Source organism: Lupinus angustifolius, chromosome LG11, assembly GCF_001865875.1.
Source record: "Lupinus angustifolius cultivar Tanjil chromosome LG11, LupAngTanjil_v1.0, whole genome shotgun sequence".
NCBI lineage: Eukaryota > Viridiplantae > Streptophyta > Magnoliopsida > Fabales > Fabaceae > Lupinus > Lupinus angustifolius.
The window spans coordinates 24,770,406-24,789,844 of NC_032019.1; the positions used below are offsets into that span (position 1 = coordinate 24,770,406).

At 33.6% G+C, this 19,439-nt stretch overlaps 2 protein-coding genes across 2 annotated transcripts; one reads left to right on the forward strand and one right to left on the reverse strand.

Moving 5' to 3' along the window:
- On the forward strand, positions 1,152–8,112 carry LOC109359287 (guanine nucleotide-binding protein subunit gamma 2-like). Its single transcript, XM_019603900.1, has 4 exons — positions 1,152–1,591; positions 7,128–7,180; positions 7,603–7,647; positions 7,753–8,112. Exons 1-4 carry the CDS (start codon positions 1,469–1,471, stop codon positions 7,835–7,837), a joined length of 306 nt encoding a protein of 101 aa, XP_019459445.1. The 5' UTR covers positions 1,152–1,468; the 3' UTR covers positions 7,838–8,112.
- LOC109359050 (ADP-ribosylation factor-like protein 5) lies at positions 13,803–18,139 on the reverse strand. Its single transcript, XM_019603557.1, has 3 exons — positions 17,880–18,139; positions 17,459–17,694; positions 13,803–14,356 (listed from the first exon to the last, which is right to left on the reverse strand). Exons 2-3 carry the CDS (start codon positions 17,648–17,650, stop codon positions 13,997–13,999), a joined length of 552 nt encoding a protein of 183 aa, XP_019459102.1. The 5' UTR covers positions 17,651–17,694; positions 17,880–18,139; the 3' UTR covers positions 13,803–13,996.

The following is a 19,439-nucleotide window of genomic DNA, read 5'->3' on the forward strand; positions in this document are numbered from 1 at the left end:
GTAATAGACGCAACAAATATCAGCATGGGTCTAGGGCGGGCCCGGGTCCAAAAATGAAGCAATAGGGCGATTCTGGGTAATGCACTACCCAAACACATCCATACTCCTTGTCATGACTCTATTTTCATGGATTAGGATGGATGAATATCCAATCCATTTTAAATCCATTAGTTCTAATGAATAGACTTGGACTGATTTAATTATCTTCGATTTGAATGGATTGTAGATTATTAATAATTTTTCCATCACTATTGAAAAGTGTTTATAAGTAAGAGATTTGTTACTTGGATATTCCTCAAGGGGTAAAAAAGTTTTGTGATTGGAGATGACACATATCACATGACCACCACACAAGCATGCACGTTGAAGCAGTTGGGGGTGTGTTTTCATCATGTTATAGGTAAGTTCAATCTCCTTAGTCTTAATCTTGTCGTTCATTTTATGATAAACTTATATTTTGGATCGTTAGTTTTTCTTGTTGTTCGAGTTTCCACCCTATAAATAAAGGCTCTCTCACTTTAAAAAAATCACACTGGTTGAGATGGACTTCCTCAACTTTTTCTTTCTTCCTCCCATTAGTTGTTATAGTGAGAGAATACTTTTGGTAGTACAAAAAATGGTTCTAAATCAGTTGGTTCAACCACGGAACTATTCCCTATATTATTACGGTACATCAATTATATCAATAATATAATCATATCAGTCAAAATTGGTCATATCGACTGCTTTTAATTTAAATTCTATTAGTCATGTCGACCGGTTTTCATTTAAACCTTATTGGTCATATCGATCGATCTTCATTTAAAATTACCAATTTTTTTATATGAAAGTAACTTAATTTTTACCAACATGATATGAGGATGAAACATACCATCACAATCTTTCTTTTATACTTCTAAAACATAATCTACTGTCAAATCACATATTTTATTTTAACAAATGGTATAAATAGAAGTATTATTCAACACATCCTTTATTTTTTTAATATTAATATTAGTATAATATATGTATTTAACTTTACAAATATACGATTTAATTAATTATCTCTTGAGTAAACTGGTATATTACTATATTAAGATGGAGAGGGCTAAAAATAGAAATGGAAAGTGGGAGAGTGGGAGAAAGAGGATAAAAAGAATAACACATGGACATTCAGATGAGAATGAGAATACGCAAAAAAGAAAACCATCTTTCGTCCAAGTGTCCAACACGACACACCCACTCAAGGATAACAACCTTCCTTTTGTTCACAATATTCCACTCCCAAAAGTTAAAACACACAAAACTGAAACAACTTCTACCACCTCTTCTCCTCTTCCTCTCTCTCTTCTTATATAGATCCAATTCTCTCTACTTTCATGTCCTACACTTGATGGGGTCCCCAAATATCTCTTCAAAAATTGATCTTTTCAGTTAATAACACCTTTTTTGTACTCTTCTACTGGTTTTTCAATTGTGTGCTGAAAATATGCAATCGGGTGGGCCTGAATCCGTGAAACGGGTTCAGTCTTTGTTTTCTAGGGATGCCAGAGGAAAGCATAGGATACAAGCTCAACTTAAAAGGGTGGAGCAAGAAGCTAAATTTTTGGAGGTACTTTGTACTTATTTGCATGATCAATTTTTGGAGTGTTCTTCATAGATGGGAAAATAGGGTGTTGTTCTTTTTCCTTTTTTGTCGTTTTTGTTTTTTGTGTTTGTTATTATTTTTATTTGGGTACAAATTATGTGGGTTGATTTTTTTTTATCTTGGTTTGGGTTACTTTTCTTATTTTGTTTTTAAAAGGTCAAATGGTAGACATGGGAAAGTTTTGAATATTCCTTGTTATTTTGAGAAACAATTATCATTTGTGAAAAATATAATGTTGCCTGTGTTGGAAAATAAGTTAAAAATTCAGATAATTTGCTGTGTGTTCTTCTGTCAGAGGGATATATGATTTTAGTGATTTAGTCTATTGTCATTTGGTAAGAAAATACAATTTCGGAAATTAATTATTAAGATAGTTACATACTGTTGTGGTCCGTGAACCTCTTGTACGGTCATACTTGTTGAATGAAATAAGTTTCTGGTACTGGAATATGAGGGGAATGGTAAATCTGTACAATTTTAATTTAATAATAAAAAATATCTGCACCCTTGAATTTTTAGTGCCATGTGTGCTGGAGAGGACCGGAGAGAATAGCAGCCTTTCTTTAATGTTAAAGCATTATAGAGTGGTTGTTGAATTGAATTCAGGCTTTCTAGTTATTATTTTTTTGCACTTGGACCATCATAATGTTTTCTTACCTCAATTTTTGTCCACATCTAAGTTGATATTTTGATTGCAATTATGTTTACTAAACAACTGCCATTTATATCTTCCAATTTTATCTTTGAAAATTATACAAATATTTGATGTGAGGAAATCCAGGAGTCCTCACCTTGGAGTCTCAACTTAACTTTGAATAATGATATGCAAATGAATAAATTTTAGTTTATTGTCTATTTCTCATTGTATGTAGTATTAGGAGGTTCACAGTTTAGTTGATGTAAGTAAACATATGTTCTTCTTGTGTCCTTTAAATTTAAAGCATTGAGAGGCACAAATTAAATCTTCATTTTACCTCTCTTTTCACTAGTGGCAACTCAATTCAGTAATTAAATATTATATGACACACATAGTGAGGGGCTGCTGAGCCGTGTTTATTTTGTTTAGAGGTGAGTGAAGATCAAGTAAAAATGAAGGAAAAGCATGCCCAAGAGAGAAGAGAAAACAAGAATGAAAATCAGAATAAGTGTAAAGAGAGCACGAGCGGAACACTTCTTGGTGACAAGAGTGATACAACCGTGAGGAGAGTGTTAGTGACAACAAATGGAAGGTAAGAAATGGAATGGTGGATATCGAATGGTGCCACAACCAAGATGATTGATAAATCAAAGGTTAAACGCCACGAAGGGTGATTAGCTTGACGATAAGTCCCTTAGTCGGTTCAGCTAAGAACCAAGGAGAACACTCCTATGTTAAAACAAAAGATTCAAGGTGTTTGATTCAGAAAAAAGCTGAGTTACATATGAAGGGCAGTTGCCTAGACAAGAAGATAGCCCTGATAAATGGAACGCAACTTCTAAGAAGCCTTAAATGCCTTGTCTCCCACTAAGTGTCTTTGGGACAAGGGAGTCATAAGGTGGTCAGGTGGTTAGGGTGGAGGGTTTAAGGAGTGGAGTTATAAGGAGATCGAGGGTTTAAGGAGTGGAGTTATAAGGAGATTGAGGGTTCAAATCCCACCTACTAAAATATATTAACGTACTAATATTTGCCTATAAAAAAATGTCTTTGGAGTAAGGAAGAGACAAAGCATGAAAGGTCATATACTTATAATAAAATCGTTTGGTTCAGCCTAGGAGTATCTAGAACCACTTACTCATAACAGGGGTGATTACAATTATTAAGGAAATTGCGAGAAAAATGGAAAGTTGGCCACGGCCCGGCCGTATGCCATGGTCTGGGGACCAACACAGCCACTTCACCCAAACTCCTTTCATGGTCTCTTGGTGTTGTTTGTTCCTTGCTTTGCTCATATAAAGTTTGTTCTTGGTACATGAAGACCCTTGATTGGTTATGAGTTGCTTGTCTTTCTCTTGGATCAAATAAGCTTGGTAGGATCACATCATTATCTCAGGCACATGGGAAGTGACTACCAACAATTAGAAGGATTTCCATTTTCTGGCCTGAATGCCTGCCTCTTTATTTCCTTGCATTCTGTTAAATGTGGGACTTTGTGTCCAATGTGATCCCACAATCACAGCTTGCAGCGATCGTTGTAACTGTTACAACTGAGATGTGGCCGCATCATGTGATGTTGTTGGCATTGTTTAACCCTGATGAGAACCATTGACGAAGGTAGATGACAGATATGTTCCAACACTACCAATTCCCTTTTCCTAGGCTGCATGCTTCAATTATAGACTGAGCTGAGGCTGGTCCTGTATATCTATCTTGCTACTTTTCTGACATTAGGAAATACTTTAGACTTTTCACAGATGCTTCCTGCATTTCGAAGTTACTACTCCTTTCAGTTACATATCATAATGTTTGTAAAGAATAATATAATGAGCGTCAATCAAGTCCATCTGAACTGGCTGAGGTTTGCAAAATCCTATAGTTATCTGTGAGCTAATATGAAAATCATCATAAGGTTGACCTGAATTGATGTCAGGTGAACTAGGATTTGAAGCTGGACGTCGAGGTGACTAAAAGCTAGAAGTTAAAAAGTGTTTATCATCATTAGACATAGTATGAAAGATCATAATTATTACATGGAGTTAGAGCTGACAATGAATCGAACCAACTCGACATTTGTCCGAAACTCGATTTGTTAATTAGTTCAATAAACTTGGTTCATGAACCAAACGAGTTCAACTTGAGTTAAAGATTGACCTCGATAATTAAATGAGCTGAACTTTGAGCTAAATACAATTCGATTCGTGAGGTTTATGAGCTAGCTCAATTATATACACGAGAGTAACTCAAGTGAGAACAATTCTCATATAAAAATATGATAATAGTAAATCAGTATACATAGATGATTAAGCTTAAAAGTTAAAAGTTAATTAATGGTCACAAGATTACCTAAAAAAGTTGTGTGCACTTTTCTTTCAATCTTGACAATTCATATAAGATTCAATTGTACATACTAATTGTTCTCATTTCTCATATTAAAAATTGTTCTCACTTGAGTCACTTTCTAGATACATACATACACGATCTTTACTAAATGAACTTTAATTGGTAGATACATTTATTATGAATATTCATAAACTTTCTTTATATGTATATGTATAATCCACCAACACTTTGTCGATCCTTTAAATTTATGCTGATGAGCGACATAAATTTGAGCTCATTAACCTGCTCGAAAGCCCGTGAACTTTAATTGAGTTGAACTGGAGCTAAATAATAGTTCGACATTGAACTCGGCTTGAAACTCGATTCGAGCCAATCCTTAACGAGTCAAACTGAGCTGAGTCAAGTTTGACTCGACTGTACTCGTTTCCACCCCTACATGGAGCCCTTATGGTGTTTGTGAATGGGAAAAACCTCAGAATTCGACAAACCAAATCATTGAATTTTATAGCAAGGGCTTGCTGGGACTAAGTACTTGGTTTATATTTATTTAGAGGGTTACCTATGAAGTTGTTAGGAAGATATAATGAAATCTTTCTCTAAAAGTGTAAATTGTATTCTTTAAGGTTCAATTCAGGGTCTTGATATAGGTCACCATAACAGAAAAGTTATATCAAGCCATTATGTTTCATTTGAAAATTTTATAAAGTTTTCTGAATCAGACATTTATTGCTTTTCCAATGATTGTTTTCTCGGAGTCAAGCTTTCTGTCAGTCAATTTCGGAGTAGGATTAGGTGATGAGGGGTGTACGACTAAATTTGGCTTGAATAATAATTTCATGTTAAACTCTAGCAACAAGTGTGAACTTTCGCTAGTCTTCCTGTGGATTGATATGATTGCAGTTGACATAGTTGGCTTGATGTGTTAGTTAGGAGGATTATCGTAAACCAAAGAAGTAAGAGGGTTGGGCCTGGGTAAGTTGGTGCCCAAGAACAGGGTGTTGCCTGTAAGTGGATATTATCCTATATAACCTTTATGGTGTCAAGTTAATCGAAGTAAGTATGGTTTGCATCCATGTGGTGGGACACAAATTCCTTGAGTAGAGTAACTCATGCTAGTCCTTGGAATTTTATTTCTGAAGATTTTCTTACCTTCTTTTAATTCTCATTAGTCCTTTCCATTGCGTGATGAATTAAATTTCAGGAAGATATTTAGGTTGGTATTGATCCTCTTTATGATACCTTTCTAAGGCTATTTGGTCTATCTTCTTTGCATAATGCTTTCTATAAACCTAATTTTTTTTCTTCACCCACTCTCCTAATATAGATATGTTGTGAAAATAACTCATATTCTAATAGAACACTATCAGGCCAGGTACACAGTTGTGGATTGTCCTTTCTTTTGTGCAGAAAACAACAATACAAGTTACGAACTTGTGCTGATGTAAAGGGGTTGGGGTAGAGGGCTACATATATGTGTTATATGAACCTAAGGATGTACAACAACTAATACACAAATCATTATTCTCTAATACATAGTGGTATCCGCTCAACGTTTCTATACATATAAACACAAATGGTGAACCTCATTAACTAATTCCCTGTGTTTATCCCATCTCTATTCTCTTTTCTATTTGATTGCTCGCAGTGGCGGATCTTGAACTTTAGTCTAGGAGGGGCAATGATATTCAATTGTAATTGTAATTAAGATTAATTGAATAACAAAAAATATAAAGAAAAATAGATAATTGTTTCAATGTTTCAAAATAACATATTAATTCTAAATAATAATAATAATTAAAAATTAAAAATATTAAAGAAAAATGTACATTCTTTTGAAGTGTTACTCTTAGTTAAAGACTTCAATTCATCGATAATTGAATTACAGCTTTGTAGCCTATTGTATGTATAATGTGGTTTAGATTCCAAATCTTGGGCTCATTTTTTTTTGTATGGTTAGGCAGCAAATTCTTTATGGAATAGGTTGTTTGGGATCTTTGCAGAGTCTTTGAACTGCCCTTTAGATTTGGAAGAATTTCTCCTTACTAGATTTGGAGGTGTCCTGTGGCAATTCTGTGTTTACACTTCTCTTTAGTGTATTTGGGTGGAAAAGAACATTAGTATATTCAATGACTCGTTTTCGACCATAAACTCGGATTGGAATATGCTACTCAATCCTTTTTTATATAATTTTGTCCTCTTTCCTTCTTTAATTTCACTAATACAATATTATTGTGCACTGCTCATGTTTTTCACTCTTCCATAGGATTAAATTCCTTCTTCTTTATATACTGCATGTGCTAGCTAATGTTATCTGCTGCTGGAGTTTTTCTTGTTTGATTTTCAAACCTTGTCTAATATAATAACCAAGCCTTAATCCCACGAGACATGGATCGAATCTATCAAAAACCATGTTCATTGACTTCTAATATTAAAAAATATAGCCTTTATTTTCAATTACTGATTGGAGTTGTTGTTTAGACTTGTACAGCAAGTGTCTTAATGTTAACTATTAAATGACTGCAGGAGGAGCTCGAAAAGCTTGAAAAGATGGAGGGAGCATCTGTATTGTGCAAAGAGTAAGCTTAAAACCCAAAAATAGAATAAAACTATTTAAAAAAAAAATGTATTCTCTCATCAATGTGATAGGATGCTAATTATGATATTTGTTATGAGAGTTATTAGAAAGGGAATAGGATAGGATATAATAGTTGATTATTTAGATTTAATTAAATAAATGATATTTCTATAATGTTCGTATATCCTAAGAGGATGACACGTGTATGGTCATCATCATCTTAGGATTTCTTCATTCTCTTTAAATAATGTCTTTGTTCTTCCATAAAAAAAATCAATGAAATATGAAGAATATAGTGTTTATTTTATCTTCCTGTTATCCATTTTCTTCGAAGTGGATTAATTCTAGTGTTCTTGGTAGATTGCTATTTGCACTCTATCACAATGTTAGTCTAATTTTTACTTACCATTTGGTCCTTGCCAGAATGCTGACCAATGTGGAAACAAGACATGATCCTTTACTCCCAGTGTAAAATATCTGCTCAGTTCTCAGAACCTCCTGTATCTTTGTTACAGCCAAATTTATTTCTAATTTATCTCCTTTTTAAAAATTGTTTTATTTTTGTGCTTACAGAACAACTAGCCCGTTAAACCCTTTATGGGATCGATGGTTTGAGGGTCCCAAAGATTCAAAAGGATGCAGTTGCTGGATTCTCTGATAATTATTGCTAATTGCAACCATTAATGTCTGTTGACTCAAGCAACAGAATAACAGTTTTACTTTTACATCTCTTGCCAAGATTGGGCCAGAAATTTTTATAGTTTTGGAGAAATATTGTTGTTGCCAAATTTTCATGGAATACTTCTTTGTGCAGATGACAATTATAGAAAATACACAGCTTGAATTAATGTTTCGGGGAACAGCTTACTCGTACAAATGATAGTGTTACCAATCCTTTGACATTTACAACCTTGTCAAATTATTTTTTCTTTTCTTTTATGCCGTGTATATTTTTTTATCATCTTCAATTGTAAAATAGTGATCATAACAACACTGATGGTCTTGATGTCAATGTTATGAAACTCGAACTCGATATCAAATTAGAAAAGATTTTATATAACATTGTAATATATAATTAATTATATGTTAAATATAATGTTTAATAATTATATAACTCTGCCATTACTTATAAATGAGCTTTCAAAACAGGTTTACAAAAAGCTAACAAAATGAGCCATTTTGACCACAAACGTTTTCTGGATTGGAGAGACATTGATTCATTCTCAAATAGTTTTGGTTTGAATCTGAAAACTAATGTAACTTCTAGTACTCTATTCATGTCATTGAATTCTTCAATAATTGGGACTTCACTTGGTGAAGTGCTTGGTAAATCATCACAAACATCTTTTTCCTCCATGGAGGGTTGTTTTTATCAAATAATACATGCATAGATTCTTCTATGGTTAAAGTTCTCTTATTAGAAACTCTATATGATTTGCTAGTTATAGAATAACCAAGAAATATAACTTCATCTGATTTTGTATCAAATTTACCTAGATTGTCTTTTCTAATATTAAGAACAAAGAATTTACACCCAAAGATATGCAAATGAACTATATTAGGTTTTCTACCTCTATAAAGTTTATTGGGAGTTTTCTTGAGAATATGCCTAATGAAAACTCTATTAGAGACATAACCAGCGGTACTAACAATATCAGCCCAAAAGTATTTGGGCCAGTCAATTTCATTCAACATAGTTCTCGCTAATTCCTCCAATGACTTATTATTCCATTCCACAACACATTTTGTTGTCGTGTTGTAGGTTTTGAGAATTTACGTGTGATACCATGTTCATCACAAAACTCCTCAAACAATACATTTTGAAATCCCCCCCGTAATCATTCTAATAGCTGCGATTTTCAAAGATTTTTCATTTTGGACTCTTGGAAATCTTCCACTATTGCAAGAGCATAATAGTTACTTCCAAAACTTATTGTCCTAGAAGGAACAAATAAGTCCATATGCAATAATTGTAAAAACCTATCGGTAGAAACTATATGCTTTGGCTTAAATGACACCTTTGTTTATTTGTCTTTTTGGCATGCAACACATAGTTTGTCTTTAACATAGTATGTGCTTAAGCATTACTCAACAAGACTTGACCTATGTAGAAAATATGGAGTCAACATGAAGCTGCCCACTAAGCAGCTTCGCTTGGACCAAGTCCACGCCCAGCTGACCTGGACACTAGTATGGCACAGTCCAGTCCAACCTGGCATAGTCAGAACACAAGCATGGCACGGTTAGACCACAAGCCTTACACAAGCCAACCTGCTCAAGCAAACAGCTTAGCGGAGCAACTGAACTGCCCAGCTTGGAACCACACACCTGACTAGATCAGCAAGCACTAGGCCACATCACCATCAACACGGTCAAAGCTGCTCAAGCAGACAGCTGAGCGGTGCCACGTAAATGCATGGCAGTGTGCACGCAGCAACTTGGTCAAGTTGACTTAGCCAACAAGCAACCTTGACATCATGCATGACCTCACTCAAAGTAGCCTCCATAGGCTTTTCAAAGGTAGCTCACAATAGTTAGGCCAGTAGCTCACAACTAGCTTGGTGAGTCAGCTCAAGCAGGTGACTAAGCTGCTTGGCTATGACCAAAGCCATGCTGAAGGGTTTGGTAAGCAGCTTTGCAGTGAAAGAGAGCAGCTTGGCGGTGGCCAGAAACTCCTATAAATAGGAGGGCATCTCAAAGGCAAAAATACGTAGATTCTCATTATAATTCACATTCTCACATTCCACTTCTCTCTCAATCTGAATTCTCTCTTCTTGCACATCTTCTTCTTGTAATTTTCTTGGAGAATTTCCACTCCAAAATAGTTTAGGTAAGTGTAGTTTGTAGTTTTCTTTCTTAATCCAAGAGGAGAAAGGAGATGGCAAATGAGATGCAAAAAACATAATTTTGTAATCTCATTTCAGTCCAAAAAGCATCTCATCCTTGGATAGATGGCTCATGCTCCTACAAATTGACTTGGATTATGGTCTAATTTCTTCTCTTTAATGTATCTTTTGAAATCAATACTTTCAAGTTATTACTTTTTGGTTAAGTTTTGATTCTTTATGAAGTACTTAATGCAGTTTTAACTTGATCACCTAAAACTTGATTTAAAGATTCAAAATGCTTCTTCTTAAAGTGTTGACAAGTGAACTAAAAAGTATAACCTACACCTTAGTTCACGTGCCACATCAAGCATCTATTTTAAGCAACTTATGTTCAAGGCTTATAAAGTTAATGGTGCCTGAAATATGGTGTGACAACCAACTCTGACGAGTGGCACTTAACTATTGTTTAGTGTATTTCATAATATACGGACGTTATTCTATTGCATTCCATATATCTAAGTCTTAAGACTCTATGCAGATTCTTATACGGATTTTCTAGAAATCATATGGAGGGCGACTGATGTTGGAACCTTCTCCTAGAAAAGATATAGAGACCATTTAGAAAGTTAGGATCTCGAGAATAATTTATCCAACATTGCTTTGGTGCCAATTGCAAGTATAGATGGCAAACTAAGAGGGTGTGAATTAGCTTTCTACAACTTTTGCATATTTTTGCAACTCGTTTAAAGATAAAACTCAAACACCCAATGGAAGACTCAAAGTTGGTAAAAATAAAAATGAAGAAAGTAAAATACTAAGAGAAAATATATAACACCGATATATCATGGTTCACCTTCTATCCACCAAAGGCTATGTCTAGTCCTATTGAAAACCACAAGAAATTTTCATTATAGAATGAGTATTAATCTTACAAATCTTACACTAAGATTTATTCTAGGATTATCACTCGCCAACCTCATAACAAAAAGCACACCACTTCTTCATTTTCACTTTTTCCCTTAACCACAAACTATGGTGATTACAACAAATGAATAAATGAAGAACTTTGTATCTAGTGCTAGGGATTGCTGTGAATTCTAAATCTTATGCTCTCCATCATTTGTAAGTCAATCACAATAATTAAAACATAAATGCTCTAGTATTTTTCAGATTAAAAGAAAGTGCAAAAAACTTTTCAGGAAAACACTTTAACAAGTTTTTAAGAGATCAGAAAATTTGACTCAAGTTGTTGCAAAATGTGTATGTGATTTGTATGTAGAAGTTGTAATTTGAATCTAAATCATTGATGGATTTAAATAGGCTTCCAATCATCCATCATACCTATTCCAAGAGGTAGAAGTCGATTGGAAAGGCATTGATTGATTTTGAAAAAAGCTATTTCAGTTTGAATATGAAAACTGATGTAACAAGTATGAGTATTCAATTACTCATGTGGTGTAATTGATTATGCCCAACTTATGTGTAATGGTAATCAGTTACTCAATTGAGTAATCGGTTAATCTGCCTTATTTTTGTTTGGTTGTCTATTATTCAGTTTTGGGTAACTAGTTACTTTGTCCCAGTAACTTGTTACTCACTTTCTTGAAAACATTCATAAGAGCATATTACTCAAGTAAAAAGGCTTAGGATTAGAAGCACCTAACTTGGAAAGCTATATAATCTTGCTCTCTTAATGTGCATGTTTCTAAGTCTCAAATCTTCAAGTCTTTAATCCATTTTCTTCTTTTTGTTTGATGTTGGTGTCGTGATCAAAACCCAATCAAGGCTAGGAGCAAGATCTTCTTATCTTTTTTTTTTTATAAATAAAAGCTTAGGTGAGTTTGGTCTAGGGGCTCTTTCTAGGGTAGGTGTCACCTTTTTTTGGGGTGCATAATGAGTTACTTACAAAATATTTGTCAACGAGATTCTCACATAAGTAGTTGGATTTGAACTTACGACCTATGAATTTAATCCTTTGAGTGGACCAGTTTCATTGGGACATTGATTTCATTTTTTATTACCCATGGAAAATAGTTTATTTTAGAGTGCTTGGAGTTAATAAAAAATACTATGATGACCAACAAAATTAGGAAAATCGTAAAGGAGACACTGGACATATCTAAAGATTTTGGACCAAATATAAAGAATTATAGTAGTGAGAGAAAACTGTCACAAATAAATTTAAGGTGATAGAAGAATGTTATAGATCATGAAATCAAGTTCACTGTGTAAAAATACTGAAAGTCGAGAAGAATATAAGGTAGTTAAGAAATAGATCAGGAAAGATAAGAGACAAGAGAAGTGAGGTGAAAGAAGTGTAAAGGGTAGGTTAAGAAAGACAAAAGGCTTGGACAAAATGAAATGCATTAAAGATAAAAATGGAAAAGTCTTGATGAATGACAATGATATAAGGACATAAGAACTATTTTCACAAGCTTTTCAATGAGAGATATGATTTCTTACTTTCTGATAGACACGACATTAAAAAAGATATCAAAATTATATATTTTAGCATAAAATTCGAGAGTTTGAGATGAAAGAAGCTTTGAAAATGATGGAGAATGGCATAACGGTGAACAAGATAATATACCTATTGAGGCATGAAAGGTTCTAGGAAAGCTGGACATTAGTTGAGTCACAAATTTGTTTAATGATATCATGAAGTCTAAGACAATTTATAAGAACAAGAGCATTGTACAAACTTTACGAGGATTAAGCTCATGAACCATACAATGAAGCTATGAGAAATGATAATTAAGAGGAGGTTGAGACAAGAGACACATATCACTGAAAATTTAGTTTTATGTTGGGGAGGTTGTACCTGTAGGTTATATACTTGATATTGCAGTTGATGGGGAGATACTAAAGGAACCAAAAGGGCTTGCACACAATCTTCATTGATTTGGAGAAGACACATGATAAGGTGCATAAAGAGGTTTTGTGGAAAACTTTAGAGAGGAAAGGTGTTCGGATTACCTATATAAGATCAACCTAGGATATGTTTGATGAGGTCGAGACCGACCTGGAAAAACAAGACATGGTCCGAGAAGATTTTCCTATTGCCATAGGACTACATGAATGGTCAAGATTGGGCTCCTATTTGTTTACAATACTTTTGGATGTGCTTACTTAGCTTATCCAATTATCGGTGCCACAATGCATGCTTTATGTAGATGATATTCTCTAAGTGGGAGTTTCAAGAGAGGAATAGAATGACGAGTTAAAAACATGGAGACAAGCTTTAGAAGAATCTGACTTTTGTATAAATCGAATTAAAACAAAATATATGGAACATAGTTTAACAAGAGACTAACAAACTCTATCATAGAGGTTAAGATTGAGGATCATACAATACCACAAATCACTGAATTTATATATCTTAAATCAATGATATAAGATGTTGGGAAAATTGACAATTGCCAGAGAGATAAATATTATTGTTATTGTTGTAATCCCTTATAATAGTTTTGTTTATATATATCTACAAAAGGTTCCGTGGGTGTAGAGTGTAGAATATTTTTAGTGTCTGTGAATAATGCACTACTAATGTAAAAAAATCTTTACCAACATTTGTTAAAATTAATCTAGTTCATTTTAACCAATGCAACAAGACAAACTATATGATAAACCAAAAAATTAATAATATGATGTTTGTATATATATTTGAATTTATTTGATAACCTATAAATCAATAATATTGGCTTGATAGTTAACTTGCTGAGATGCAATGTAAACAAAAAAAATCTGATTGTTTTAAAATAATCAAACATTTATATTTTTCTAAAAACTGCATTTCACATAAAAATCAACATTTCCTAAGTTAATCATGTTCATCAAACAATCAAATTAAACATGAAATAACTTGTTTTCCATACTGGTTTGATATGTACGAAACATATGATGATACAATGTTTGTAAATCATCACTTAAACTCAATACATGGAAAATGAATCTCATTCCCCTGTTTCCAGCAACCCCAACAACCAACATCACGTTGATGCTTTTCCAGATACTCGCGATGCAATCCACCCAAGACCGTCATACAGCCCTTCTCCCGAGAGGGCACAGCATGCTTGTATATGCCAATCATGATTCTTGATGCTGTGAAGAGACAATGCATCAGTGATCTCAGCAGGAGTCATTGCATCCTTGATATCTTGTTTATTAGCAAAGACAAGAATAACAGAATGTTGTAAATCGTCATGCCCTAGCAACCTGAAAAGTTCATACTTCATAATAGAGATCCTGGCTCTATCATTGCTGTCTATGACAGCAATTACAGCATGTGTTCCTCGGTAATATGTTGCCCAAGATGTCCGGAGTCTTTCTTGTCCACCAAGGTCCCAGACCTGAAATAAATAACATATCTGAATAGTAAGCACCCCAGCCTGCATATAAGTCTATTTTTAGATATATCCCACGCCAAATGTACTTTAAAACATCGGTGCCAATCTTAACGAAAATCATTTCATCCTCTCGCTATGATGAGAAAAACGAATTTGGAAGTGAAGGACCTGAAGAGAAGTTTAAAATGTCTGTTCTCTTCAAAAAATTAGGAAGAAATTTGATAGCTAATCAAAATTTCACAGGACCATTATACTAGTCGGGGTGTCTTTTGGGATTACCAATTACAGAAGTAGAATTAAGTGCTTTAAAAATACGACTTTATTTTACAGACTGCAACGATGACACTGCATCCAGATAATTTATGGAACTTGGAGAATATCGCCTCAGCCATGACATCTTAGTCCAGGGAGCGGGGTGAAGGGAAAGTCAAGAAAGCATTTCTGTCATCAAAGTTGCTATGCAAATGATGAACGAACAATCAATGCATAATCACTAATTGATAAGTGGGCTCACTATAAAGGATTTCTAAGAATAATGAAAAAGGATAGAAAGACAACTAAGTTGTTGAAAATGCTAAGACAATCACGCATAAAATTAACAATGGTACAATTTAAAAGATTATTATTTTTATTGTTGCTGCTGCGGCTGTTAAATTGTGTGGCATCCTTTAGAATGGCACAATTTAAAAGGTTACTCTTATTTGCTTTTTAAAGAATTATTATTGCTATTACAGAGAAGGCTTATTCTATCATTAAATTTTAGAGAGAATCTGACTGCTTTGTTCACTTCCCACCAAGGATGCAGAAAAAATAGGAAAGTTTTTTTTTCTTTTGAAAAATGAAATATTATTCGAAGAGTAACGAGAAAGGATAATACATCCCCACAAACAAACCAAAAAGAAACATCTAGAACCTGTGACAAAATCATACAACAAATCATGTAAATCCCATTGCATTTTGAACAAAGAAACACCACTTAAAAGACCATGAGAAGAGTGGAAAGGGATGCCAAAAGAGTAACCCTATCCCAAATGATGTGTATAGTTAAAAGGAGTCATTGAAGAATGTGGTGTTCCATTCCATTCGCATACAGCAAAGAACAACATAAACAGAGCACTGCCATATAATTTTTGCTTTCATACAAGAGCCAAAACTTATCACGTTTAGAAACTGACTTTATTTATTTAGTTCAATTATATCCTCAAATAGGTAATAATCTACATTAAGTAACTTCTCCCTTTTCTATTCTAAGACATATTTCAGACGTGATTTACAATATTTTATTTGAAGTACCTTTCCATACTCTTCTAGGAAAATAGTACCAAATTTCCAACCGATGGCACGCAATTAGAACACACACATCCAGTGACCAACCAATATGCTATAGTCCCCGATTTTCAGAAAAGTGTTTGATATTAGAAATAAAAACTGTTCCCAATTCTGTGAACCGTATATATTATTCCCATATACACAAACACAAATTACACACTGTTCTATCTCAATATCAGCATTTATCACCACCAACAACATCATCCTAATTATTTTAGTGAATACATTAAAAGCATATGCACTGTAAGCTGGGTAATTGAATGATTAAACATAAATATCTTCATTTCTAGTTTTCTACCATTTCTATTATAATTGAACTAAGCGATAGAACGCACATGCAATTTATCTTTAAAGGCAACTTTGGACATTTGTCCAGAAAACGAAAAAACAGAGAGTTGGAAAGAGAAGGAGATGATCACACTAATGTCAGCCTCAACAAAAAGGTTTCCAAGTATATGCAATTAAATGACAATTTTCATTTAACATCAATCATGAACAATTAAGCAAGAAGAATGATAGGTCAACTAACAAGAAAATTGAAAAGTCCTTGTCCTTTATCACCATATATTTTCTAATTCATGAACAAAAAAAGATGAAAGTGAGTGCAGTTTGATTAATCTGAGTGTTTACAACTTTATTACTTGAAAACCTAGAAATCAACATCCATAAAACACCCTCTCACAATATATATATATATATAAAGTGACTCAAGTGAAAATAATTGTTATTGTGAAAAATGAAAATAGTTAATATGGACCTAGGGGTGTGAAAACGGGCTATGCCCGTGGGCCAGCCCGCATTGCCCGCAAAAAAATGCGGGCAGGGCATGATATTTTTGCCTGTTAGCCCATATTGCCCGGCCCGTTTGCCCGCTTTATTAGTGGGCATTTTAAACGGGCTCCGCGGGCGGCCCGCGGGCATTACATTCTACACTTTTAAAATTTTAATCCAAGACTTTATTATTGTTTGGTTATTTTATAATTATTATTGCATACTTGTTAGAGAAAATTATTATCTAATATGGTTAGAGAGACATGTTTTGAATTATTATTATAGAAACTTTGAATTATTATGTAATGTGGTTATGTAAAATGTATTGATTTACTGCATAATGTACTTGATAACTTAGTATTCACAATTGTTGCTTTTTTAATGTAAACAGGAAAATGCCCGCGGGCCGCCCATTAGCCCCTTAGCCCGTTTTAAAACGGGCAGGGCATGACTTTTTGTCCGTTAACCAATTGCGGGCATGCCCGGTCCGCTTAAATTATTGCGGGCATTTGCGGGCACGGGCTAAACGGGCCAGGCGGCCCGTTTTGACATATGGACCATTGGATTTCTCTCTCTATATATATATACATGCACATGACTTTTTTAAGTGATCATGTAACTAATAATTAACATTTAATCTTAACCATCCATGTATGGTTGTTTGATGTTACATTTATTGTTCTCATAGTTTCCTATATGATAATTGTTTTCAGTCAGTCTTTATATGTATATTTCATCTCAAAATACGACATACTTGGATACTCACTCACATCATCATACAAAGGTACCCAACTACAAAAAAACAAATCATCAAATATCAGCTTCGTTATTTGAACACCAAGAATTGATGCTCAAACAACACCCCTCATGTCTGTAGATAGTATATACGCAATACATGCACACACATCAACAATACAGTATACAAAACATAGTTTCCAATGTAAAAAGGTACTAAATTATTTTTCAGAAGAAAAAAAATCCATTTTTATGAAGTGATTAACGAACCTCGAATCGTATATTCTTGTAGACAAGCTCTTCCACGTTGCTACCTACAGTAGGGTTAGTGGTGACAACCTCGCCCAAGTGCAATTTATAGAGAGTGGTGGTTTTTCCAGCATTATCCAACCCAACAACTACGATCTTATACTCCTTCGCAGGGAACAGCATGAACCAAAACTTCGACACCAGTGCTCCCATCTTCTCTCACTTAACAAGCAAATCAATTACCTGAAGAATCAGAAATCAAGCAAGTAAGCGAATTTGGAAAGCGACCCATTAATCCGGAACCAAAAGGGTATATGGGAATCTGGTTTTCAACGAAAAAAGCGTAACTTGCGATGGATCAAATCAAGGGCGAAGTTTTTTCTTTTCAAATCGATGAATTTGTAAACACGAAGAGAAGGGAGGAATGGTTGTACCTGAATAAGAGAACGAGAGTGGTTAGAAATGAAGGTGATTGAAAATGTTGGAAACCCAGTTCAGATTGTGAAGAATTCTCAAGTTTTACTTTTGCATTTGATTCTTTTCGTCTGGGTTAGAAAGGCTTGGGCTTGAAAGGAAAAAATGTGAGATTAACAAAAGAGATTCGATTGGTTGAGGTACCAAAACCGATTAATATGAACTGAGCTGGTTAACCTTGTTGGATGATTCTTCTGGCACCAACTATTTCTAGTATAGGAGGACTCCAACCTTGATATTTTGAAGGGAAAACGAATATTTATTGCTTTAACCAACCATTTTCTTTTGTTGTCCAAATAGATCTATAATTTAATACTGGGTGAATGTATTTGGACGTAACAAAAAAAAACCAAGAATACAGATTTTTAGTTACTTTTAAATTAAATAATATAAGAAATTAAAATTTCCTCTTTGCCCATACAAATTCTTAGTATTAAAGAATATAGATGGTAAAACTGTCAATACTTGTGTGCATGCTTACATAGCCCACAAGTATAGTGTAAGAAAAAAATAAGAAAAATTCAAAAAAATTATAATATAATGTGATTTAATGTCTCAAAAAGTTATGATGTAAAATGATTTAATTAACTTATATAAAATATCTCAGTTTTTTAATAATTTTTATTTTATTTTATTATATTATTCATCAATGTACATGTGCCGCTCATTTTAAAATAGGCAAGACATACTATATTGTCTGTTAAGACAAGACAATATGAACATGTCTACACCTACTTAAATTTTTACAGATATTTGCGATGATTGAAGTATTGCCCTTAGAGAAATCGAAGATGTGCTTAATTAACGAAAATAAAAAATATAGATGAATAATAATGTTACCTTCTTCAATGTGTGATGATTGAAGTATTGCCCTTAGAGATTTAAAATACAAGATATGAGAAGAATGGTAGTATATGGATACCATATAAGATTTTAAATGTTGCAGGAGGATATTTATGGAACTTCATAAAACAATTAAACAATGAGTATTAAACTAAAAAGTATGGACGTGGAGCCAAAACCTCCATCTTTTTTCTGCATTTATATTTATTTTTAGGGGTTTGCTAACATTAGTCTACTCAAAGGAACATGTTAGCAAAATATAACAAAAAATTATGGACAAAACTATCCTCATTTACTTAAAATATCCCCCCACACCAAGAACCCAATTTGTCCCCCACTCTTTATAGAGAAAAAAAAAGTTCTTCCTTGATAGCTTAAGTATAAAATTTGTCTCTTAGTAAAATGTGAACAAGGGCTCTATTTTCACCTAGAGGAGGTGAATAGGTGATTCAAATTATAATTAAACTTGATTCGAAATGGAAAAGTTATTCTAAAAAACTAATGATTTTAATCGACTAAATGAATAGTTAATCAATTAACACAAAGTTGAACTTAATCGATTATATGAAGACTTAATTGATTAACCTGATAGTTTTATTTAAAATATTTTGGTTCTTGATGCAACAAGAAAGTAGTGATTATATTAATATAATAGGCTCTTAAAATGATTACAAAATATGATTAA

Bases quoted from the DNA above. Each gene is read 5' to 3' on its own strand.
- LOC109359287 (XM_019603900.1), top strand. From the start codon at position 1,469: ATGCAATCGGGTGGGCCTGAATCCGTGAAACGGGTTCAGTCTTTGTTT. The intron at 7,181-7,602 runs GTAAGCTTAAAA...GGTCCTTGCCAG, and splicing joins GCATCTGTATTGTGCAAAGA to AATGCTGACCAATGTGGAAA. The intron at 7,648-7,752 runs GTAAAATATCTG...TTGTGCTTACAG, and splicing joins CATGATCCTTTACTCCCAGT to AACAACTAGCCCGTTAAACC.
- LOC109359050 (XM_019603557.1), bottom strand. From the start codon at position 17,650: ATGGGAGCACTGGTGTCGAAGTTTTGGTTCATGCTGTTCCCTGCGAAG. The intron at 14,357-17,458 runs GTTCGTTAATCA...TATTTATTTCAG, and splicing joins ACAAGAATATACGATTCGAG to GTCTGGGACCTTGGTGGACA.